This window comes from Ipomoea triloba, chromosome 3, assembly GCF_003576645.1.
Source record: "Ipomoea triloba cultivar NCNSP0323 chromosome 3, ASM357664v1".
In the NCBI taxonomy this organism is placed as follows: domain Eukaryota; kingdom Viridiplantae; phylum Streptophyta; class Magnoliopsida; order Solanales; family Convolvulaceae; genus Ipomoea; species Ipomoea triloba.
Window position 1 is genome coordinate 8,989,985 of NC_044918.1, and position 25,739 is coordinate 9,015,723.

The 25,739-nt window shown below is 36.4% G+C and overlaps 2 protein-coding genes across 3 annotated transcripts; one reads left to right on the forward strand and one right to left on the reverse strand.

Moving 5' to 3' along the window:
* Positions 1 to 2,772: 2,772 nt before the first annotated feature.
* On the reverse strand, positions 2,773 to 8,933 carry LOC116013570 (probable inactive receptor kinase At5g10020). 2 transcript variants are annotated; one of them, XM_031253399.1, is made up of 4 exons: positions 7,828 to 8,933; positions 4,452 to 5,711; positions 4,044 to 4,376; positions 2,773 to 3,768 (listed from the first exon to the last, which is right to left on the reverse strand). In XM_031253399.1, the coding sequence occupies exons 1-4, from the start codon at positions 8,750 to 8,752 to the stop codon at positions 3,191 to 3,193; spliced, it is 3,096 nt and encodes a 1,031-aa protein (XP_031109259.1). In that variant the 5' UTR covers positions 8,753 to 8,933; the 3' UTR covers positions 2,773 to 3,190. The 2 variants fall into 2 exon arrangements, with proteins under 2 accessions (XP_031109259.1, XP_031109258.1); XM_031253398.1 differs by having other exon boundaries at positions 4,044 to 5,711.
* A 5,871-nt stretch (positions 8,934 to 14,804) lies between these two features.
* LOC116012868 lies at positions 14,805 to 15,752 on the forward strand. The gene has a single exon (XM_031252542.1). The coding sequence runs from the start codon at positions 14,805 to 14,807 to the stop codon at positions 15,750 to 15,752; it is 948 nt and encodes a 315-aa protein (XP_031108402.1).
* The last annotated feature ends 9,987 nt before the right edge of the window (positions 15,753 to 25,739 follow it).

Here is a 25,739-nt window from a genome sequence, read left to right on the forward strand (position 1 = left end):
ACCCAAACGGCCAACCCAATCAGTTAACAGCCATTTACCAAACAGGGTCATTGTGTTTGATGATTAAAATGTTGATTAATTATATATAGCAAAAACTATTTTCCCATGTCCTATATCCAATCAACTTTTAACAAATGAAATCATTACTAATCCCCTGAAAGAGTAATCTTTCCATAATTTTAAAGATTTCGACATTTGAAATAAAGTAATATTGCGGCCACGGGAATTGGGTTCTTTAAAAATTGCTGAACAGAATAAAACTGGCTTTAAAAAGCCCGTATCCAATTGCTGAAAAATTGCGCCCAAACAAACCAACTCATAATACAAACACATAAATTAAATATGACCCAAATTATGACCCGACCCGTCTCACGGGTCTCACACAAGTGTAACCCTAATTAAAATGAGTAAAACAGTCATTTAAAAATAATTGTGTTATTACATCAGAAGATGAAATAACATTATACTATAACCAAGTATTAATCAAAATGACCAAAACAGTGAGTTTGAAAGTAACGATGAGAACAATTATGTTTGTATTAGAGTTCACCAAAAATAACTGTAGGAATACAAGAGTATATATACAAGAGAATCATAAGTAAACTAGGACTGAGACTTATAGTATGACTCTATTATGTAGAGTCCTAATANTCAAACCCGCAACCGGAGCCACAGACCGACTCCTAGTGGCCATGGAGTGAGACCTCTCCGTGGGACGCACAGTACGACCACGAGGCCTCTTCTGAGCCACATCAGCAGGAGGCGAGGGAGCTACCACAGATGGATCAGCCACAGGATGAAAAACAGATTCAGCCCAAGGTCGTGCAATAGATTCTGATGGAGCCTGCAAAACAGACTTAGCACCAAAAGGAAACACAGCTTCATCAAACCGCACATGACGGCACACAAACTTTATTAGTACGCAGGTCCATGCACCTATAACCCCGAAACGAATCAGGATAGCCCAGAAAGACACATGGAGAAGACCTGTAAGACAGTTTATGACGATTATATGGCCGTAAGTGCGGATAGCACAGACAGCCAAAGACACGAAGAAAGGAATATGATGGCTGAGATCTGTGCACTAAGACATGAGGACTAGAGTTATGGAGAGTATGTGAGGGCATTTTGTTAATAAGGAAAACAGCAGCCTCAAAAGCAAAATGCCAGAACCGAGACGGCACAGAGGCACGAGCCATAAGTGCTAGCCCGGTTTCAACCACATGCCTGTGCTTCCGTTCCACACGACCATTCTGTTCGTGTGTGTACGCACAAGATTGCCTGTGACTAATACCAAGCTGAACAAAAACAAAATGTAACTTTTTATACTCAGCCCCTAAATCAGATTGAACAGCTTTGATTTTACGATTGAAGGCACGTTCAACTAAACATCGAAAACGCTCAAAAACAGAATATATATCTGACTTTAATTTCATAGGAAAATACCAAGTATAACGAGAAAAGTCATCCACAAATAAAACAAGATAACGATAACCCTCAGAAGAGAGTACAGGAGTAGGGCCCCAAATGTCCGTATAAACTAAATCTAGCACATTCGAACTAACAGAGACAACACGTGGCAATGGGAAACGTGCAGATTTACCCATTTGACACGCAGAACACACAGTATGAGAAGTTTTATTCGACTCACTAACAGAACAAGACTCCAAGACTCGATGTAAAACACGCTGATGCGGATGACCCAAACGATCATGCCACGTAGACGCCGAAGCACGAGCAGAAATAAACGCGGAAGGTGAACCAGAAGGAACCGGCAAGGTATAGAGCCCACCGGAACTATTGCCCCGCAAAAGAATTTCCTTGGTCCGAATATCTTCAACAATTTCCTTCCGGCCGGCGAGAGCTAAATCTTCAACAATAAGCCGAGCTCGCCCGAGATACTCTGCCGTCGATGAATCTCCTTGCCGGAGACCATGGAGTTGGCTAAGCAAGTGAAGTTGGCGGGATTGAGAGGCGGAAGCGAGGGACTGCTCAATGGCATCCCACAACTCCTTCGATGTCCGACAGCCGACGGCGATGGAGAGCACCTCCTCGGACAGCGAAGAAACCAGGAGAGACAGCAACCCTTGATCACGGCGAGACCACGCAACAAACGCCGGATTCCGAACGCGGGCAGCAGCAGCGGACGAGGTAGCAGCAGACACGGCAGGGAGGAACTCCTCCGGGCAAGGACACGATCCATCAACAAGATCAATGTGATCATGGCCACGTAGAAACGGGAGAACCTGAGTACGCCAAAACAAAAAATTGCGGTGGTTGAGTTTGATGCTAATGTAGTGATGAGCAGAAGAGAGCGACGACACGGGAGCCGGCGCCGCAGAACTCACAGCAACATCTGAAACGGTCCGCTCAGAGGCAGAGCCGTCATTCGTAGCCATGGGAACAAGAACGAAACCCTAGCGATTGATACCAGATGAGAACAATTATGTTTGTATTAGAGTTCACTAAAAATAACTGTAGGAATACAAGAGTATATATACAAGAGAATCATAAGTAAACTAGGACTGAGACTTATAGTATGACTCTATTATGTAGAGTCCTAATAGTAACTGAAACCGCATGAGGTATTTTGGATGTGTACGATATAAGGGCGGAACCATATGATATGCTGTAAAAAGAAAATCTGACCTTTATTTGGCAGCGCTTATAATAAAAAGTGGCTTCAGTGATTTAAATGAGAAAGTGTCAAAGATCTTGCGATCAAGCATTCAAGCGGCATAACTACGACTCTCTCAAATGAAAGGTCACAGGTTTAAATCCCAACAGAAGCATTGACTTTTTGTATTTTAATAAATTGAGAAAGTATGTATCGGCAGATACTACATTGTAACTGAGCCAGGAAATAAACATTATCTGTTATAAGACAGCCAGAAACCAAACAATCACAAAGGATATCTGCAATCCTCCTAATTAACTGAAGAATAATTGTTAACCAATCAACGGATTGATCATCCCTTTACACAAAAACTGAAGGGGGTTTGGGGTTTGGGGTTTGGGGTTGGGATGGGGCGAAGGCAATAAAAATATGTAATGATGATTATAGCCCAGATTAGGGAGGCAATTGAACCAATTGGTGAAAAAGAAGAAAATCAAACTCATGAACAAAAACAATTAAAAAAAAAAAAAGAATTAATACCAGGAGGGAGGAGGGAGACACATGTACAAAACTTCACACACAAATGGAACATAGATCTTCAATGACTTGTCTGATGTTAGGCCTTTCATTAACCGGAAGAATGCACCTTAAAGATATGGCAAGCAATTCATCCATAGCTTTCGAGTGTTCTTCCCCGCCTGCTATGTCTCTGTCAATGCAGTCCATCCCTCTACCTTCCTGATTGCACAACCAAACCCAATCTGTAAGATCAACGGCTCCAGGCTGCCCAGAGATTATGTCACCCGCACTTCTTCTTGTCAACAGTTCCATCAGAATCACACCAAACGCGTACACATCAGCCTTGAAAGAAAGGATAGGTTTGGTTGCGTTTGCAAGTTCAGGGGCACGGTAGCCAAGAGCCCCTAGGTTTAGTATCTGCTCTGCAATCCCACTTGTTGTCATCAGGCGGTGGAGACCATAATCTGTAATCCGGGCACTGTAATCACCCCCCACCAAGATTATATTCGTAGGCTTCAAGTTCCCATGGGGTAGGCCTTTCTCATGCAGAAATGCTAGACAACGAGCAACTTCAACAGCTATGTTCAACCTCTTGTTGAAGGATAACGGGGAATATTTGCGAGGTGTAGTCTCTGTGTAAAAGGTTGATAAAACACACAAATAAAGAGAACGGCTTATTTATTTAATAAAGACATCTGCAACCCCTAATCCTAATGTATTAGACAAATATACAAGTAAAAACCTTTAAATGTTTAGTAAACCTACAACTAAAATCTATGTTGAGCATGAGATCAGAATTTGAGGAAAAAAAAAATGAAACCATGGAAATAAAGGCAAAACAAAAGTGTCTAAGAGAAACAATTTTGAAAGATCAAAGAACTATTTAAGCAATGTTGCAAGCTCTTACCATATAGATGCAGGGCTAAGCTATCCCCTGGTATGTAGTCTGCTAAAATCAGCCTTTCTTGTTCTCTTGGGCCCCAGTAATAAGCTCGTAAAGGAACAGCATTTGGATGTCTAATTGATCCAATCTTTTTAACTTCCTTTGCAAATTCTTTCTTGTCTTTAACTAACCCCACACGCAGCCATTTAACAGTCAGCACATACCCATTATCTAGGGTAGCTTTATATAAAGTGCCATGGCTACTTCTACCCAGAACTTCAGCAGGAGCTCGAGATAGTTCCTCAGCTGTAAATGCTATTGAACCATCCAGGAAGAACAGCTCTCCAGCCAAACGATCTGGTGAATACACATCCAAAGTCACAGGTTGTTCAATTGTGTCAATAAAGCGGGGAGAGGAAGTTATAGGGGAACCTGGAGAGGATTTCTGTCCAGATGTTGCAGGATGATTATCTAGTGTGCTAGACTGTATATGTCCTGAACCAGTTGTAACCCCCTCAGGCAACACATTTTCAACAATTTCCATGGTGGACTCAATTTTCCCTGACAATGATCTAGAGTTTGATGTTAGCAGGTGGTCATTGGAAAAACTGAATGAAGTTGGAGGTGGCTCTGAGCTGCCATGGAAATTGAAAAGTGAAGGCCGGTTAAATATCCCTAGTTTAACATCTCTACCAGCGGGTTGATTGCCAAACCCTCTTTGAGACTGAAAGTTTTGATGTTTAGCTCGACGATAAGCCAGCAGAACAAAGGCAAGCATTATAGCTGCCCCAACAGAGGCAACAATAATTGCAACCTTGATACTTGATTTGGAGTTATGAGATTTGCTGCCACTAGGTAGTGGAACAGGAATACCATTACCAGGAGGCAGATTTTTTGGCAAGAGGAGCAATGAATTTCCAGGACGAAATGAAGTTTCAGGAAATCTTCTCAAGTTCTCAGGGATTGTTCCATTTAAATCATTGTAGGACACATTGAACACCCTCAGATTTGAAGGAAGATTGTTAGGAATCCCTCCCTTGAAATTATTGTTGGACAAATCAAGATATTCTAAACCACCAAGCTTGCTTAATTCAGAAGGAATCTCTCCAGCTAACTTATTTTTTCCAAGATTTAGCAGTTTAAGCCGCCCCAGGTTACTTATGTCAGGAGGCAAATAACCTGTCAAAGAATTACTTGAAAGATCAAGAGTCTCCAATTGAGGAAATGAAGGTAAGACTAGTAGTTCAGAGGAATGTGAGCCTCCAAGAGGAATTGATCCTGTCAAATGATTTCCAGACAGATTGAGGTTCATCAAGGTTGAAGAAGCAAAGAAACTAGCTGGAATAGTTCCATCAAGTTCATTGGCACTGAGATCAACTATAGCCAGCCTTGAAGAGGCAACAAGTGAAAAAGGCAGGTTCCCTCTAATAGAATTATTTCGGATGCTGAGAAAAGTCAATTGTTGAAATTGAGAAGTCAAATTAGGAAGACTGCCAGTCAACTGATTTGAGCTCAAGTCTAGAACTTCAAGATTTGCCTCCCAACTCTCAATAGCAGATACGTCACCACTGAGATTATTACTGCTCAAATCAACCACCAAACAATTTCTTATGGAAGACGGAAAACCAGACAGAAAATTTGATGAAAGATTTAATGTCTTCAAAGTAGTTGAATTTACTATCTCAATTGAGCCTGCAAAAAAAGCAGGGGAATTCGTTATACTGTAGGTAAGATGCAAGCAAGAAACCTAAGTTACTGTCATTTTCAAAATTAACAGAACCTGAATAGAAATGCTTAACAAATTATATGACATAGTAGTAGTTAAGGAAACTAAAAAATGCAATAGCAAACTACGTTGGTGATTAAACAATTAAAAAAAAAAACACTATAGAAATGCATCAAGAAACATAGATGACTAGATTAAAATTCAAACTGTGCACATAAACGAATAAACAATGATCTTTTTTCAACAGTTTTATAAGTCAACAGTGATGTTAAAGGCACCAAGAGAGTTCTGCAACAAATGTACATCACTTCAGTTTTTGTTCTCAATCCCCATTATGGCATTACTTATAAAGGCTTGAGCTCATAAAGGTGGGTTAGATACATAAGTTGATATTCACAACAGTCATGCCAATTGTTGGAGACTTGGAGAGTTTCATTAAGAAACGGTTGGTATAACTGAATCTATGAATCTATCTACATTAAGCACAGTTATTTCAGCTTCTCTTTGGGATGGAAGCAACTGTATACATTGGTTAATTATTACCTGTATAATGGAGTTATGGAGATCCCCTCAAGTTTTTCAGCAGTAATGATCCATGCATGTAAACTTTCACCATGCATCCACAAGAAAACAGGCATAGCTTTACCAAATACACATGTGCACACATACATGAGTGAGAGGGGAAGTGCAGGTGGCAGAGGGGGGCGGGGGAAAGATTACGTATGTCAAATACTCAAATTACATTCACATGCAGAGTAACAAGAACCTAGAATATATTTATTTCCACAAGTAACAAGTTAGGATCAGCCATCTTGGTTATTTCCTCACATGACTAAAGTGTTCATAAATTGTGACCAAAAAATTTTATTGACAAGACAGGAATCAATCTAAATGGCATTTGTGATGGACACTGCAGGCATGAACAAAATGTCAGAATATGGAAGAAAATACACAAAATGTTATCACGCCAATAACACTCCATAGCAACATAATATCAATATATCATATGTAACACACATATAGTAATAGTATGCAAATGCTTGTATTACACATCTACTAATAATAAAATTATAATAATTATTATTATTATAATTGTTTGTGTCACGTGCCCACAAAAGGTTTTTCCAAAAACACTAAAAAGATGGCATTGATGATTTTGGACTGCAAGCCTAAATAATTGAATAGCAATAACCATGTGATTCAATTCTTTATAGAACTACATTAGCAAATCAGTGCTGCATCAAAGGCATTTTCTTTACCTTGAAAACATCAGTTAAAGTTTCTACCAAATGTTCACAGTTCCATTCTATATAACACATGATTTGATTTTAATACGCACGATGGGTGGATTTCAAATTCTTTATGCTGAGTCAGTAGAGCTGAAAACAAGCTGAGCCTAGCATGTTTGAACTCGACTGGAATTTATAACCAAGCTTGGCTCCGCCTTGATTCATCTACCAAACAAGCCTATTTAACCAATGCCAAACAGGTTTTTCGATTTGGTTTGTTTAAATTAACAAGCCAACCAGGCTTGGGTAAGAAAAACAGAAATTAAATATAAAACATTATTACACTACATATTTTAACCAAATTTCCCAAAACACTAAGTACTAACACAATAATACTACACATTCGAACTGAATCCCTCAAAACATGAGGCACAGCAGCACAGATATTCCCCCCAAAAAACTCCAGAAGTAAAAACAGGGGAAGACAGCAGGTGGTCCTCCCATTGCTGGTTTTATAAAGTCACAGTTTCATTATCTTGTATAAAATTATCATCATACAATGACATTAAGAGTTCTCTATTTCCATAAACAAAGAGCCAAGGGCAAGCATCCAACAATGTACAATTTCAGCTATACTTAGTGAATGGAGAATCACATATTGAATGAGCATCACGACTTTGGTTAAACTTTAGATTATTTAAAAAGATTCTCACTTCAGATGTTGTTCTGGCAACAGAACACAATATATATTTATATTCAAATAAAAAAGGAACCTTCGAATATGACAGCTAAACTAGTAAGGATAAAAGATATAATAAATGAAATGATTGGAAAACTGACATTGACGTCTAACCTGAAAATCCATTGCCACTGAGATCCAATTCCTCCAACGGTACCAAACCCAGCAAGAGCTCATCAGGAATTGAACCGTATAGCTGGTTATTTGGTAGCCTTAGAACTTTGAGATTCGGCATTGATCCAAAAGAAGGAAGCTGCCCCATTAATCCATTGTTCCCCAAATCCAAAACCATCAAGTTCCGAAACATCTGAATCGAATCTCCACTGAAAAATCCACCGGCCAGGTTGTTATGGCTCAAGTTCATATGCTGCAGTGTATTGGCCAAGCTAGATAAATTGTCTCGATTAATGGAAAGCGAGCCGAAAAATGAGTTCCCACTCAAATCAAGATACTCCACATTCCTGAGCTCAGAGAAGAGCTCCTGCACATCGCCCCAGAGCCCATTTGAGTGCAAATCGAGCACTTTCAACTGCTGCAAATTCCTAATTCCGCTCGGAAATGCCTTGGAAAAATTATTATTGGAGAGATTGAGATAATTCAAACCCCAGAGCTCGGTAATCCGCTCGGGAACAGGCCCGTAGAACTGGTTCCCGGAGAGATCCAAGTACTGCAGCGAGGTCATGTAGCCTAAAGCGGGCACGACCCGACCCGTGAAGGAGTTACCTGAAAGACTAAGGTTCCTGAGCTGCTTAAGGCCATTGAGTGTAGTAAACTTCAAGTCCCCGGACAAGCCGAGGCGGTCAAGGGCAATGGCGGAGACGGAGCCGGAGTCGCAAACGACGCCGTAGAACTTGTCGGGGCAGGAGGACAGATCCGAAAGGAGCGTCTGGTTCCAGGACTGGAAGATTTTGTTCAAAGGGTCGTTCTTAATGCCCTTCTTGAACTCCAAGAGTGATCGGAGCTCTTGCTGGTCGGCGGAGACATAGCAGCAGGGCAAGAAGAGGAGTAGAGGAAGAAAGAGGGCGAAACCGATAGACATTTGAGTGAGTGAGAGGAAGAATGTGAGTGGGAATCAATACTGTGAAAGAGGAGGCATTGAGTTGAGGGAGAGAGAGAGAGAGAGTCAGAAAGCAGAAAATGGAGCAAATAGTTTTACAGAACAGAGAAAGAAAGAAGGAGGGAGAGAGTAGAGAGAGTGGGGATTGAGGGGTGGGTGGGTATGGTAGAAGAAAAGGGAATAAAAGTTGGAAATTAGGGTTTTTATATTGGAAGGGGTAGAGAAAATGAGTTGTCTGCTTGTATTTTGTGTGTGTTGTATATGCCTGTCTGCGTTGTCTCCCTCTACACTCTACTCCACACCCCACCCACAGGGCTTAAGCTTTTTATATTATCTCCTTTTTTTGTGTGTGATTTTTTTTAAAAAAAAATCATAATCACACCATATATCAAATTTTTAAAATTTGTTCCGTTAAAATCACTTGTAGCATGTTGTATCCTCTTCTCAAATTTACACTTATCTCTTAAGAAGTTTGTTCGGACTCGGTCGAGTTCAGCCCCTGCTTGATTCAAGACTCGAAGTTGTGACTTATCATAAAGGGATATTTTTAAATTTTTAATGTCTACTTACTTATCACCAATTGATTTTAAGTAAGATATAGCGCAGATAATCAAAGAACCTTGTGGTTAATGGGAAGTAAGCATAGGTCAAGTCAAGTCCAGTTCCGAATAGGGGATTAGTGGGCACAAAGGTTAAGGACCGAGTCAGGCATGCTGTTGTACTTTGTGATCAAAGGTTGCAACAAGTAGGATATGACAACCAGATAGTCAAAAAACTCTGTGGTTAAGCGTGATTGACTTACAACAGTCACGGGCATTGGGAACCTTTAATTTTCTTTTAATTAAAGGTAATTTTATTAAGAAGCCAGTAAAAAAATAAAACAAGGGAAAAATGAGTATACCTTCTAAGGCAAAGGGAACATAAAGCATTAATAACAACGATAGTAAAAGTAATTCTACTGTCATTAAACCGATATATTTTCTAATGTTTAATAACTTGAGTAAAAACTCAAATACAAATAACACTTAATTTATTCATAAATCTAATATTTCTTAAAAGTAATGTGCATTAAGAATATTCACATAAAATCTGAATTAATTCATACAAATCGAGCTCAAAAATTCTCTTGATGCATCTAATTTAAGAACTGTTACTCAACTCTCTAAAATTTATTGAACTTAAGATTAGAATAATTTCTAAACACGACATGGTGAATATGTAAGAATATTGATTGGGATTTGGGAGTGAGTTAAGAATTATGGTAAGAAGCGATGGTGGGAAGGGGGCATGGCAATATAATGTTTCCATGTTTGTACATCTATGCAGTGGCAGTATCACTGGTACTAAAGAGTCCTATGTAGGCATTTAGCTTTCCTAGTAAATAGTAATTGTCATGAGTTTAGATTTTCGAGGTTTCATATGTTGGCCTTTGTTTGCCTAATGTTACCTTTGCTCGAGTGTCATCTTGCCATTTCTCCACACAAAAGTACAGACCTCCCCTATTCCCACAAAAAGCCGAACAACAACTCCAGACCTTAGTGTAGTTAGTTCGTCACCTGACTTAAAAGTTATGATCAGAGGTTACAATGTGGATCGTTTAAATTCCACTAGAAACATGTATGAAAAAATTGAAACAAAGATGTTGAAAGGTTTGAATTGGATCTCATGTGTCCACATGAAAATTATGATCTGACATGTGAGTTGATTACGTGACTTGTGATTTACCTCCACAAAAACTTTAAGAATAGGGTCTATTGGCTTAGTATTAGTCCGTCAAAATTAAAATCATCTAAGTGAATAAAAAAAAAAATTAAGAAAAAGGGGGAAAAAGTTGGGTTGCACTTGTGCCACACTTGACACTACCAACTGGGTGTTGTGTAAGTGGTAGCTGATAGCTTGGTTCTTGGGTGGGTGTTATAAGTGCCAAATCAGGTAACACAACGACCAAGATTAAATCATTAAGTGTAATAAATTCTTCAAGGTTAATTTCACTGTTTATCTTCTGGGATTTTAAGCAACTAGCTAGTTAGCTGGAGGAAGTTCTAAGTAATTTGGTTGTTGTTGTTATTATTATTATTATATTATTGCATACTATTTAATAATGACGATGATAATGGAATATCATAAAATGCATATATTTCTAAAATTGTACTTACAAAATATAAACTTATGACCTAACTATAATGTTCAACATTACAGTCTAAGTTTGTTAAGCATGTGCGTTAGATAACATTAAATGATAAAGAAATTTCTAACTATAGAGTCCTTGCTAATTTAATAATTTTTCTAATAAACTCTTATGGGTGAGAGAAATCACAATTCTTTTCCCTCGTAATTTCAAAATATGAAATTTATAATTTTAAAAGTTTAATTGGAAGATTAAAATTTTATACTTACTCTACACACGCTTTTTTCTACGTTAAAAATACATTTGTATTTTATAATTTCGTTACTATTCAATAAATTATGACAATTGATGACTCTATAACTATTACCCTACACTTACAATTATCATTTTTTTATTCTTTAATTATCATTTTATTAAATCATCATATAACAATAATTTAATTATAGATTATATCATAACTAAATATCTATGAATGTCAAATCATATGTGCCTATATAACATATATATACGTGTATTATTTGTGTAAATATATACCAATACATGTATGTGTTAGCTTAGTATTATAGATTTTTTTAAAACTTTTTAGTTTTGTAAATATAAATTTTATAAAAATGTTTACATTATTATTAAACAAAAATATAAATTCTTTCTCTTTTTTTTTTCTTTATATCTTTCAAATGATAATTAAAGCCAATGACCTTATGATCTAGTGACATCCGGTGTCTTGGTTTACACTCCCACATGGATGATGGGGAGTGGATTCGAGTCTCAGTGGATGCAACTGTTGACTTTTTATGCTTCAGACAATCAGATAGAATTTCTCAATACGATAATTTAAACTAAAAGTTTTAATTATTTTTATTTATTAATATTTTAATAATGAACATGATTTTCACGCATCCCGCGTACAAAATATTACTGATTGTATAAAATTATTATGACACATCATTTTAATAATTTTTAAAAATTTTTATTTTTATTTAAAATATCACACTTCATAAACTAAAATTAAAGAACGGAATTAAGCATCAGATTTGACACAAATTAAATAGTATAGTAGGTACACCATAATTCATTTATGTTTCTGTCTGGGGACTATGTGATCTAATATATTCATTTTATATATATTCTTGTTACGTTACAGCTTACCTTTTACATATTATGCCTTGTCGGAGATTTGTCTCATTATTGAAATATTGAGAGTACGTATTAACGTATTTATTATTATGTTATTAATTTAAGGGTGGATTTGATTTGGTTGTAATCCACATTAAACAAATGACTTATAACTACGTACTCTAGTGATTACATGCGCATTGTGTGAGAAATTACTGCCCCTTTTTTGATATCAAAATTAATTTAACTAAAGCCTAAAAAACGGTGATAGAATGAATAAGAATGTGATTCTCACATTAGAGGGTAAAAACGGTGATAGAATGATTAAGAACGTGATTCTCACACTAGAGGGTCAAAACGGTGATAGAATGAATAAGAACGTGATTCTGACACTAAAGGGTAAAAAACTGTGATAGAATGATTAAGAACGTGATTCTCATACTAGAGGGTCAAAAACGGTGATAGAATGAATAAGAACGTTATTCTCGCAGTAGAGGATCAAAAACAGTGATAGAATGAATAAGAACGTGATTCTCGCACTAAAGGATCAGTCACCAGAAATAAATCCTAACTTCACAATTTCCTTCCAAATTCCTTTCACGGATTTCAACACACCACCATCACATTTAGCATTCAGGGGATTTTGTTCGGCAATAGTGCCAGCAATGGAGGCACACTATTTTGCAACCAAAGTAACTTGTCTAATAATTTGAGTAACATAAACAACATCTTTATCCACATGTGTCAAACCATCCACACCAATAACACAACTATTCTTAACGCCTTAAGCATGGTTTTTCACTTAATATCATCCCTTCCTTATGAATGGTTGCAGCACAATAGGATGATAAACAAATACTCAGAGTATTTTAGGGTATGAAATCGGAAGTAAGTGAGCATGTTAAACACTAGCTACTAATCTATTCATAAGATCAGGGCCGGTCCTGAGTACAGGCGGGATGGGCGACCGCCTAGGGCCCCATGCTAGAAGGGGCCCATCCATATATATATATATATATATATATATATATAATAGTTTTATAATTAGTGTTATAGTTATACTATTAGAAAACAAAAAATTAAGAAAAAATGGGACTGCATGAAGTTGGAATCGACGCTTAATTAAATAAATTTAAAAATAGAATCGACACGGGGACACCTAATTATCTCTTAGAATCGACACCCTAACCGGCTAACCCATTCGTCTTTTTCAATAAATTTTTTTTCCAATTCGATTCATCCTCGCATCTTCGTCGACGCTCAACGATTGTTCTTTTGTTTGCTTGTTTGGGCTTCATTGTCCGTACACTACACACGGACAATTACTTCATGAATAATAGATTTGAGAGCAACTAAAGATATTTGAAAGTATTTTTAGATTATTGAAGTCTTTTTAGATTATTGAAGTCATATGTTACAAAAAAGATAAAAAAGATTGAATGATTTGGCGGTTTTGTGTATTGAGAATGTCTATTTTGATGCAATTATCGATGATTTTGCGTCGAGTAAAGCACGTAGAATTTTCTAAGGCTTGAACCCACCCCCTCTCATGTGAGGGTGCATGATTACTTTGTATTTAAAAAATGTTGAAAATTTTCTAATCGTATTTCATGTTATTTGATATTATTATTTTTTAGTATTATTAAATTTAAATTTTAGTATTTTCAAAAAAAAATTAAAATTTAGTTTTTTTTTTATATATGGGCCCATTTTTTTAATTTCGCTCAGGGCCTCCAAAATGTTTGGACCGGGCTTGCATAAGATGCTAATCCTAACATGAGAAGTGATATTTAACTACAAACAAGTAGCCAATTAATAAAAGCAAGGCAAACAAAATAGGAAAGGTAAGAGAAAGAAATTATTTCCATAATTCCAACCAAAATAAGGGTAAGTGTAATATACATATTCCAAGAAGATCAGATAATCGCATTATCAAAGCAAGAACAAGCAATCAAAATAGAATCTCCTAACAAATATGTCATCTCCCAAGGTGAAATAGTTAAGTTCAATTGTGGGTACCCTAATTTACGTCCTAGCTCTCATCAATGCACAGTTATAGCAAGGATGCATGTAATTTGAGCTATTAATCACACACATTAATAATATAAACCACAAATGCAACACCAGGTATGTAACACAAATATATATTTCATTAAAAACATAAAGAACTAGGCACATAGTGTTAATAGATAATTTTGGTAGCTTTGAATTATTCTATGGCTCTCCATTATTTTCTGTATTAGTTGTTTCTTTTTAGTTCCTACGCTTATGACTTTGTTATCCATCTTCTTGTGTATGTGGATGACATTATCATTACAGGTAATAATCTTGAGCGTGTGCATCAGTATATTAATTTGTTGTCAAATAGATTTTTCATTAAAGACCTTGGTGATTTCTCTTTTTTATTGGGGATTGAAGTTCTTCCTTCTACAACTGTTTTGTTTCTCACACAAAAACCCTATACCTTTGATTTACTCCGAAACACAAAAATGATCTAGGCAAAACTAGTTGCTACACCAACTAATAGTTCTCTATACTTTGGTTTGGACCACCCTGTGCAATATATATATATATATATGTGTGTGTGTGTGTGTGAGGGAATGTGTGTGTGTGTGTGTGAGGGAATTGGACGAGAAGCTCTCCAAAGCCATATTTGAACTTAAAAATGATAGGGTGTTGCTTAAACAAGAAATAACTCAAGACATAAGACAAGAGATATTGGCTATTCAGCAAGAGTCTAAGTCTACCATGAAGAACATTGAGACTCAAGTTGCCCAGATGTTCTGAATGATGTCAAAACGTCAATGGGGCGCATTGCTAAGCACAACGGAAAATAATCAAAAAGAGATAGTAAATGTCATCTTCGTCTTGAGTAAGAGCCATGTGAGGAAAGATGCAATGGAGTGGATAAGTGAGAAAACCACCTCTTGTTGTTTGCATGAAAAGGAGGATGAGAAAACCACCTCTTGTGGTTTTCAAAGAAAGGAAGTTGAAGAGACCACCTCTAGTGGTCTAGTGAACCAAGCCATAGAGACCACTTCTTGTGGTCTTGAAAGCAACAAGGGGAGTGAGGTCACCTCTTGTGATCTCAAGGCTCAAAAGAAGGACAAGGTGCTTCCAAAGCACTGCCCAAATACACCTCCCACAACAAAGATGAACACATGGGTAAGAAAAGGTACATTTAATGATTTCCTTCAAAAGTTTCATTGCGATGCTCAATTGAGAAAAATGTTGGAAAATGATGATGAAGAAATTGATGAGTTTGATTGTGTGGGCAAAGAGATCTCGACTCTAATTAGCACAGGGTGCCCTATCAAAAAGGGTGACCCCGGTGTGTTTGTGATTCCATGCTTTATCAAAGACATGGAATTTGACAACGCACTTGCCGATCTCGGAGTCTCCATTAATTTGATGCCTACTAGTGTGTTTAACCGGTTGAATTTGCCATACTTGAGCCCTACCCGACTCACCATCTATTTAGCTGATGGGACCATCCTGTACCTAAAAAGCATAGCGGAAGATGTGTTGGTGAAGGTTGGAGATTTTGTTGTACCAGTAGACTTTGTTATATGTGAGATGCATATTGGCCTGTTGATTCTAGGGAGGCCTTTCTTGGATACTTGTCGTGCCATTATTGATGTTGGCATGGGTGAGATAACCCTTAGATTTGATGGGAAAAAGGCTAAAGTCGAAATGGCCACTTGTGTTAAAAATGGTGTTTGTGCTTCTAAAGGATGATCGAGGTGAAAACCAATACCAAACCAAAGTAAAAAATCGAAAAGTTGGCTTGGAAAAACATTTGGGCACCAAAATGCCTTCGACCTATGGTTAAGGATTGTGATTGAAAGAAGAGGACATGCGTCTAGCCGCAAGGACATAAAACGTGGCGCTTCTTGGGAGGTAACTCAAGGTCTATCTTGTGAATATTGTTGTTGTTTCGTTTGTTTTCTTTTTGGTTCTTTGTTTGGTACTATTTGGACTAACCTTGTAGGTGTTTTGTTGGGAAATCATGAGAAAAAATGAGCAAAAATGGTCAAAAGTGGAGAAAATAGCACAAAGAAACAGGGCAAAATGCAGGGGAGTGTTCTGTTTCCCATCCACGATCATGGATAAGAACAAAATGTTCCACGCTACCAGTCACATTCGTGGGACAAAAGTGGTTGGAAAATAGAAACATCCACGACGTCATCCACAAACGTGGATTGGAAGTGGATAGGAAACATAATTGCCCACAATCCCATCAACGATCATGGATAGGGCCGTGGACAGGAAGCAAAAAGGGTTCACAATTCACTCCCATTTAAACCCCATTCTTCCCATTCGTTCATCTCCCCATGAAAGGTAAATAGGTTTTTGCTATTTTTCTTCCAATCTTTGAGGAATTTCAAGCTTCAATCTTGCAAAAGATCACCTTTAAGAGGTAAAATCTTCATTCTCCATTCTTCCATAGCCATAGCCATGAAGCTTTCTCTCTCTAAAATCTTGAAATTGATTCTACATTGTTGCATGAAATTGATGAATAAATTTGCTTTGAAACATGTTTCTATGGTTGTTCATGATGCAAGATTGCACATTGCCACACTATCTTGTGAATTAGCACTCACATGCTTCACCACCATTGTTGAATTGGGGAAGAAGATGAAGTTGACTTTGTTTTTTACAATGAATAATGTTGTATGAATTCTTGATTTTTGATTGATGATTGGTCAATTGTTGATTAATGATGCATGTTGCGAGTGAGGATTGAAGAAGAACAAGGGGAAACAATGCCAAAATTTAGAAAAAAAAAGAGATCCACTTTCGAAAAAAGGAATAAAAGAGAGGAAAAATAAGAGTGTGGTGTGTTATATGCTAACCTTGTAATCATAGAAAGAACTTTTTGGTGAGACATTGTAGGTACCATGACAAGATGAAAGGAGCTAGCCAAGAAGAAAAAGCATGATCATGCAAGTTTAAGCTGTGATCCCGAAACTGATGAACCAATGCAAGATATGGAAGAACCAAAGGATACCATACTTGGAGCTATGAAATTGAAGTTGAATGCCACAAGGTTGGCAAAGGTGGAGAAGTTGAAGAAATTGCAAGTTTTAGGGGGGAAGTACTTTGACCTTCCACTTTTGTACTCTTTTGGTTGTAGAAGAGAGGTGGAGTACTTGATTGCACATCTAAGATGGGATCGAGTCTTTGGTTGGAGATGGGATACTTATGCCCCGGTTGTATACGAGTTCATTGCTACGTTGCAACTCAAGAAGGAAAAGTACCACAACAAGCCTTCCATCTCATTCACTATATTCAACAAGAAACATGATCTCTTGGTGAATGAGTTGGGGTGGTACTTAGAGCTCTATACACAAGATGAGATAGAGAGCCACAAGTTCCATGACTACCGGACTGATTTTTACTCGGAGCACCAGGCTAGCGAGTATTAGAAAAAGATAACCGGTGGCACAGTGAACTACAACCCTAGCAACATGAACTCGAAGACCTTTGACAATAATGCATATAAAGCAGTGAGACATGCACTTGCAGTAACCTTTACAGGGAGAATGTCTAACATGCACAACTGCACAAGGTTTACCGCGTTGACTTGTTTATCTATGGAGCATGGATACCAAAACATTGATCAACATGGGGGTGTAATGTAAAAAATGGCTTACCACAAAAAGCAAGGATAATGCCCCTTACATCTTCATTGGTTCATTGCTTACCACCCATTTCTTTGGATTAGATTTGGCCTCGAAGTTGAGAATAAAGAAGGTGATTGCTTCTATGACATCCCTTACCATAGTCGACCTCTTGCAAGCCAAACTCAAGAAGGTGGGAGAGGGAACTCAACAAGATGAAGATGATGATGAGGAGGACGAGGAGGATAACGAGAAGGAAGAAAGAAAACCTATCCCAACCGAGCCCTAATATACCATGCATGAGGTGTCATTGCACATTCCACAAGTTCACAATTGAGAGAGTATGAGAGCTCTCTAATATCACTTTCATGAAGAGCAAATGACATTGTTGAGGGCACATGGGGAGACTCTTGCACGACATGGGGAAACTCTTGCACGACATGGGGAAACTCTTGCAAGACATGGAGTGATTCTTGAGAGACACAGGGTGTCTATTGATAGACAAGGCCAGGCAATAGAGGACCTTCAAGCACAATTCATGCACCACTTCCACCCTCCATCCCATGGCGACCTTTGAAGAAATCCCAACAAGAACAAGGAAAAAAGAGAAGAAGAATAATAATGAAAAGAATGAAGATTTTATGTTGTTTTGAATTGTTGTTCCATTTGGTTCTAAGTCACAAACATTAGGTTCCCTATGCATGGGGTTCCACCTTTAATTTCTTTACTTTGGTTTTGTTTTAATTCCTTGCACATTTACATTCCTAGATATTTAGATTCTTTCAATTTTATATTTCTAGACTTCTTTTGATAATTTTTAGTTGGAAGTTTTTTTAGTTCATGTTTTAGAATAGTCTATGTTTGATTTTTTTTTTTAGCTTGTGATTGCTGTTTTTCATTTGCATTTGAGTCTGTCTAAGGATGTTAAATATGGCGCTCTTGGGAAGCACCCCAAGGATTATAGCAAAAGAAAAAAAGAAGAAGAAAAAGATGGTGGATAGTAGGAGTGGCTTTCTACTCCATTGCACTTCTATATTTGGTTATCCATATGCACTAACTTTGTTTTGTGAAGCTTTGATGATGGAGGCAAGGATTTCTTGGAAGCTAAATTGTGGAAAAGGGAATGCTCTTCACATGGTTGTAAACTCTAATCCCTTTTCAATTGATGCCCCGTTTTCAATTCTAAAGTGTAGAAAAAAAAGAAAGAAAAAGAGCTTTTGCACACATCTCATACACACATGATGGGCAAATTCCATTTATTCATCCACAAAGGTTATGTTTTGACACCCTAAATCTCGGAAACACTCCTAAAGTGTGTCAAGGCAACATCGAGGACGATGTTTGGTTTAAAGTGTGAAAAGGACGCATTTTGTGCTTGAATTCTTTTGATTGCTTAATTGGTCAAATGGTCTTGATTGATGGGTGTGTTTGATGATGGAGAGTGTGTCATTGTTCATGTTATCTAGGAAGAGTTTTTAATGATGTGCCAATAAAGTTTTTATTCTTGGAATATCCTTAGGAAATGCTGCAAACCAAATAGGTTTAAATTCTTATGTGCTTGCATGTTGTTCACCTCTTATTTTGTTAGGACCTTAGTCAAGGATCTCTCAAAGTGGGAGTGTCGCACCCCTTAACTTGAGAAAGATAAATGGTAAGCGAAGCTCGGAATTGGCTAATTTTGGTAGGGCATTGGGCAAAAGGTGAGCCTTTGGTGAGTATTGAGAGTGAATTCCTCATCCCTAGAAAAAATGCATGAGAGGTTTCTATGAAGATAGAAAGAAAAAGGGCTAAAAATGGCCATTCCAAGAGGTAAGAAACCCGATGAACCATCTTGCTAGGATTTGGGCAACCATTGCACCTTCTCTGAAAAATCGTAGAGATCTACGTAAAGTCGGTTGTCCAAATATCGTTATCCTAGAAGATGAGAAAATAAGAGAGGAGGTGAGCCACCCCACTAGGATTCAGATAGTTATTTCACCGATCTTCGAACAAGCATGGAGCTCCATGTGAAGTCGGGTTCCCGATGACGTTATCTTAGGGGGTTGAGAAGAAAGAGAGCCCACCTAAGCCATTGGCGAAGAGAAGCCCATGCCATGCCCTCACTTTACTTTTATGCATTGGGCTTTAGCGTTTGGTTGGTTAAGGTGCGTATATCGTTCCTACTAGTGGGATCGGCTTGAAGGCCCTTGCAAAAAAGGAGGTGAACCCAAATTGGATGCATGCTTGGCAAAATGGTGTGAAAAGTGTGTCCCCCGAAGCTTAATTTGATCCATAAGGATTTTTGCTTCCTTTATATATTACTTGAGTTGTATAGCGCATGGTTAACACCCTTGCTAGATAATATGAGGGATTTCACCTTTTCCGTTTTCTTGCACCTTCATTCTTGATTGACCATTTGATTGATTAAGTTATCCTTGGAGTATCTTTCGCATTTAAGTGATCATGGATTGATTGAGAACTTGCTTGAGGACAAACAAGAGTTAAAGTGTGGAAACTTGTGATAAGTGCCAAAGACACTTATATTTAAGGGTCTTTATGAGGTTATTTTATGATTAAATGCTATCATTTGTGGTTGGTTTATGGTCATAATTGCTCAAATGTGCTAATGTGTTGCAAAACTCTATCATATCTTGCACTTTAGTGGTTTTGAAGGGTTTAAACTTAAGAGAAGGCATGTGGGCTTGAGCGGGAGAAACCAAGGAAAATCATGGAGCCTATCAACAAAGGGTCCACGATCGTGGACTGGATCGTGGATGGAGAACAGAAGGTTCCATGACCTGATCCACGATCGTGGATGGGAACGTGGTTGAATAAGTGATCCTATCCACAAGTGACCCATGCTCATGGATTGGATCGTGGGAAGGGATTAACGAGACATTTGAAGAATGTGCTTTGGAGGGAAATCTCTAGAATTGGATATTTTAGGACATAATGTACAATATTCAGATTTAGATTCATTTTTTACTTTCTCTCTCTAGTTTACACATTATACTTTGAAGATCTTTCTTGGAGAAGAAAACTTGACAAACTTTCTACTCTTGGAAGTCAATTTTAGGTTGGATTCTACTTGCAATCTAGTAGGTAATCTATTTTCTTGTTTTCATCTTTACTTTGATTGCTTTTAATTTGGTGAATTTAGATCCAATGATGATTTGAATTAGTAGAATGTGTGGTTAGGCTTTCTATTAGGAATTGAATTGTGATTCTAGTTATGATGCTAGTGTGAATTGCATTTCTAATTAGGTTTATGCATTGCAATGGATTGATCAAATGTTCTTGTTATCTATGATGAATTGTTTGCTTTCTTTAAGAATGACTAACTCTAGGGATTGTCTAAGGCATTGAATCTTAGCATGGATTTGCTAGATTCAATGTAGCTCCTAATCATAGGTGTTTTCTTGCTTTAAGATCTGAAACGCTATTCGCAAAAAAAAAAAAAAAAAAAAAAAGAAGAAGAAGAAGAAGAAGAAGATCCGAAACGCTTAAGTGAAAAATGAGGTGAAGACAACATGTTTGATAAAATGTCGCTTAGGTCAATGGTCACCTAAGTGCTCCATGCCTAGAGAATGCTTAGTAGACCGATATGTGAAAGGTGCTAGTAAAGCCTCACAAGAATGTCATCCTTGCAATGCATGTAACCTAAGCCCTAGAACACTAGAAACATCATGTACTAGATAGCAATTCCATTCCTAAGCTTTTTCCTTATTAAATTTTGAATACTTACTTTGATCTTGATACTACAACATGCTTGAATCACCTTTGTTCTTAGTGACATTGTATATGATGTGTGTGACCTATACTCCTTAGTTCAAGAACACATTAACACTTCTAAATTTGCCTTCCTCAAGAGAACAATAACACTCGGGAGTAATCCCCAAAATCTTTGACACAAAAAACGTATGTCACGAACGCTCTTACCAAACCTCTTTCATGGGGTCACTTTCTAGACTTAAGAGTCAATATTTGTGTCTCCTCTAGTCCACCATCTTAAGGGGGCATATTAATATATAATTTTGGTAGCTTTGAATTATTCTATGGCTCTCCATTATTTTCTGAATTAGTTGTTTCTTTTTAGTTCCTACATTTATGTCTTTACTATATATAAATACTCTTTTACACTTCAGTTGAATATACAACCATTACTTACATAGGTTTATAAGACTTTACACTCAAAAATCATAAAGTAAAGTTAGCCAACTATGGCTAACACAATCTTCACTACACAAGTTAATGAAGGAAAAATATACTAATAAACAAGAAAGGTAAAAGGAAAAGGTAAGAGATTCTTTCAAAAGTTATACCCTCTCAAACTCTTCCTTTACCTTTGGTATATAGGTTGCATCTCCTAATCTCCTTTTTGGCTTAGGAGTGAATCTTTTTCTCCAAAGTGTGTAGATCCCTCCTTTTTCACCTTTAAAAAAAGTAAAAAAATACACACTTTCTCATTCATTTGCCTCTCCAAAATGTAGCCAAACTTAGGGTTTAAGAAGAAATGAACCACTTTATAGTGGGAGCTAAATGATAAAAAATGAGAATTTTCATAAAGTCTTGCAGGACAGAAGGGTCTTGCCGCAGCGATAGGGAGTAGTAGAAAAATCCAATCATTCAGCATTTTCTTGCTACAACAAGCTGTTGGTCCCAAGGGGATGGGGTACAAGTCTAGAGGGGGGGGGGGGGGAATAGACTTGTATAAGATTTTGCAAATCTTTTCAACCTCNGGGGGGGGGGGGTGAATAGACTTGTATAAGATTTTGCAAATCTTTTCAACCTCTCGTGTGTATTGAACTTAGGATGTTTAGGTTCGATACCTCACGAGATGAAGACAAAGTTTTATGCGCAGCGGAAATGTTATCCCTTTTTAGTTAGCACGAGTTTGAGTTAGTTCGAGAAGTGAGTTTATATGCAGTGCAATCGAGAGGTTAGCGAGAGATGAAAACAGTAAGTAAATGCAAGAGAGATTTTTAAGTGGTTCGGCCAACCCGCCTACGTCCACTCTTCTTCCAGAAACTCCCTGGAAGGATTGCACTAAAAACTTCCCTTATTTAGTACAATATCGAGCGCTTGAGCTTTGATCACGAAGCCCGCCTCAAGCCTCAGGTTTTTCGCCCCGCTTCTTGNGAAATCTTCACGTTCGGCACCTCTTCATTATTCCATCTCCATGATATTCTTCTTCTCCAAACTTTAAGTATGACCGTCATTCAGCTTTGTTGGAGAATTGTTAGTGTATCGAGACCAAGGTTGATATCTTGATCGCTTGATGTCTCGAACTCAAATATCGAGAGGTCTATCTCTCGAACTCTGTTTATGTCTCGAACTGGATAACTGTATCGAGAGGTCCTACCTCTCGAACTCTGCTTATGTCTCGAGACTTAGTTGATGTCTCGCAGACCCTTATTCCTCCAGTGTTGTCCCATGCCTTCTTCTGATCTGTCTATATGATTACAATACACGAGACTTCTAAGATGTTCAAACAAATTTACCTCAAGCTTAAATATTTTCCGAGTTGAGCTCAAAGTTACTCGGTTGTATTTTCGCTCTTGGTTTACTTGTCGAACTTACAGCGTTTTTGCCTATGCATCGAGACTTGGGGATTTCTACTTAACAGTTGGTATCATCAAAACCTATTACATGATGTTCCTAACACAAGCATATCTAATACACAACCTATAGCATTTTGCCTTAATTTGTTGTGGTGACAAAGTTATGGTTGTGATGAAAGTCTATATTTAGCCTCTACTGATCCTTGTTAGTCCCGAGCATGCTCCAAAGGTTCCCTTGCTTTAACACATGCTCTCTAATGGTTTCTATGCACTAGCAAATTAATGTAACAAAAAAATCATACAAATCATACATTAGACCATACCTTGATAAAGAAACAAGAGAATATATGGTGTGTATATATATTATGAATTAATGTAATTAACTCCAAAAATCATTCCAAAGAAGAGAGAAAAGTATGCACGACCTATAACACATTAATCGACATGACAAAAACTTTTTCCATTGAATTTACATTATATCACCACATGGTCATGCTTAAAACACTTAGCACAAATAAAGTGAGATCTTTCATCATACTTAATTCGATACTAAAACACCTCTTATAGATCAACATTATCATAAATGAATTGTTGTTAGATTGAATATATGAACAACTTCTAATATTAGAAATGTCATCAATAGCTAAGTGGTGTCATAAATTATAAATATAGTAATATATCTAAAAACATAATAAGTTTCAATCTAGGTTATACCCCTAATTTATTTCCATTTTTTCTGTTAAATTTTTGCATACATTATGCTATAATTAAGGGGGGTGTATTCAATCATGACTTTCAAGAACTTTTAAATACTTTTACAGTGATGGATTTTAATTGACTTTTGTAGAGTTTTTGTAAACTTTCCTAGAATCTTTTAAACTTTTATAAACTTTGTAAGAGTTTATAAATATCCATAGAACAAACATTTATAGAGTTTTAAAAAATTTTTCATATTAAAAAGTTTACAAAAGTCATTAAAACTCTAAATTGAATACACCCTCACAAACATTCCATAACTTCTATTAATATATTATCTATAAATTAATGCATTTTAGAAATTAAAAAATATATATTGATGTCACAAAAATTGAGTATATTATTCATAAAGAAAATATAATCAATTTTTATAAATATAACCAATAAAAATATTTCTTGAACTAATGAAACAACTAATGCTGAGTAATATAATTAATAAACATACAATTATATAAAATTATAAACATATTAATTAAATAAAATTTAAAAATTATAAATTAAAAAATTTGCTGCAACCAGCAAATATTTTTGCTGCACAGCAGCAATCTTGCTGCTGTTCCATAAATCTGTTGCGATCGCAGCAATTCTTTTAGATGTGATCGCAGCAATTATTTTGTTGTGATGGCAATAAAAAAATTGTTTGAATATAAAAAAAATTATGAAAGATTTGAAGCGTACCGTAAAATTGATGGAAAATTCGCCTAGTTTAGATAGAGGAAAAAAAGTTTGCAGAGAATATTGAAAAGTTTGGGGTTGGAGGGTTGGATTTCATCTATTTATATTAATGAAGAGAAAGTCGATAGAAATCCTATTCTGACAGAGTTTGTGAAAGTCAGTAACTTTTTGAATACCAGTAGACTTTTAATAACTTTATTAAAGTCTGAATCGAATACCTGTATACTTTTAAAGAGTTTTGAAAAGTTTGAATTGAATACAGGTAGACTTTTAAAGAGTTTATAAAAGTCTAAATTGAATACCACCAAACTTTTAAAGTTGATAAAAGTATTTAAAAGTTCATGAAAGTCGTGATTGAATACACCCCCCTAAGAGTTGTACTAAACAATTTTGTGGACAAAAATACCCTTGCCGTTATAACTTCTGTTATCTTTTCCATTATTATTACCATGCACATGCATACACAATATTTTTTATTTTATTCTTCAAAGGTAATAATGTATGTAAACATGCTATCATAAGAAATAAGTTTGATTTCATTATAAGTTTAATAAAATCTTACCATAATTATATTTAGCAATATAACATATCTAAATTTCTTATTTTAATAATATTATCAACTATATTTTTATTTAATATAATATGAATTTTGCAACTATAATTTTTTTTTAAAAAATTATATGCTATAGTTTTTCAAAAAATACTTTAACATTTAGTATTAATATTGGGCATATATTTTTGCGCGTTGCACATATACAATACTAGCATGTGTGTGTGTGTGAGTGTGTATATATATATATATATGTATATCTAAAAACATAATAAATGTGAATGAAGATTATATCCCTCATTTATGTCCGTTTTTTCCGTTAAGTTTTTTGTACATTATGCTATAAAAGTTGTACTACATAATATTTTTGACAAATATACCTCTACTGTTATAACTTCCGTTATCTTTTCAACTATTGTTACTATGCACATGCATCCACCATATATTTTCTTATCTTCTTCAATAATAATAATAATAATAATAATAATAATAATAATAATATACACATTAAATATTAGAGTTATATGTTATTTATATTTTAAAATATAAATATCCAATTTATAAAAATATTTTACATTAT

Coding starts and splice junctions, on each gene's coding strand:
- LOC116013570 (XM_031253398.1), bottom strand. CDS start 8,752: ATGTCTATCGGTTTCGCCCTCTTTCTTCCTCTACTCCTCTTCTTGCCC. Junction 5,712..7,827: donor CAGTGGCAATGGATTTTCAG/GTTAGACGTCAA, acceptor CTTTTTTTGCAG/GCTCAATTGAGATAGTAAAT. Junction 3,769..4,043: donor CTTAGCCCTGCATCTATATG/GTAAGAGCTTGC, acceptor CCTTTTACACAG/AGACTACACCTCGCAAATAT.
- LOC116012868 (XM_031252542.1), top strand. CDS start 14,805: ATGTCAAAACGTCAATGGGGCGCATTGCTAAGCACAACGGAAAATAAT.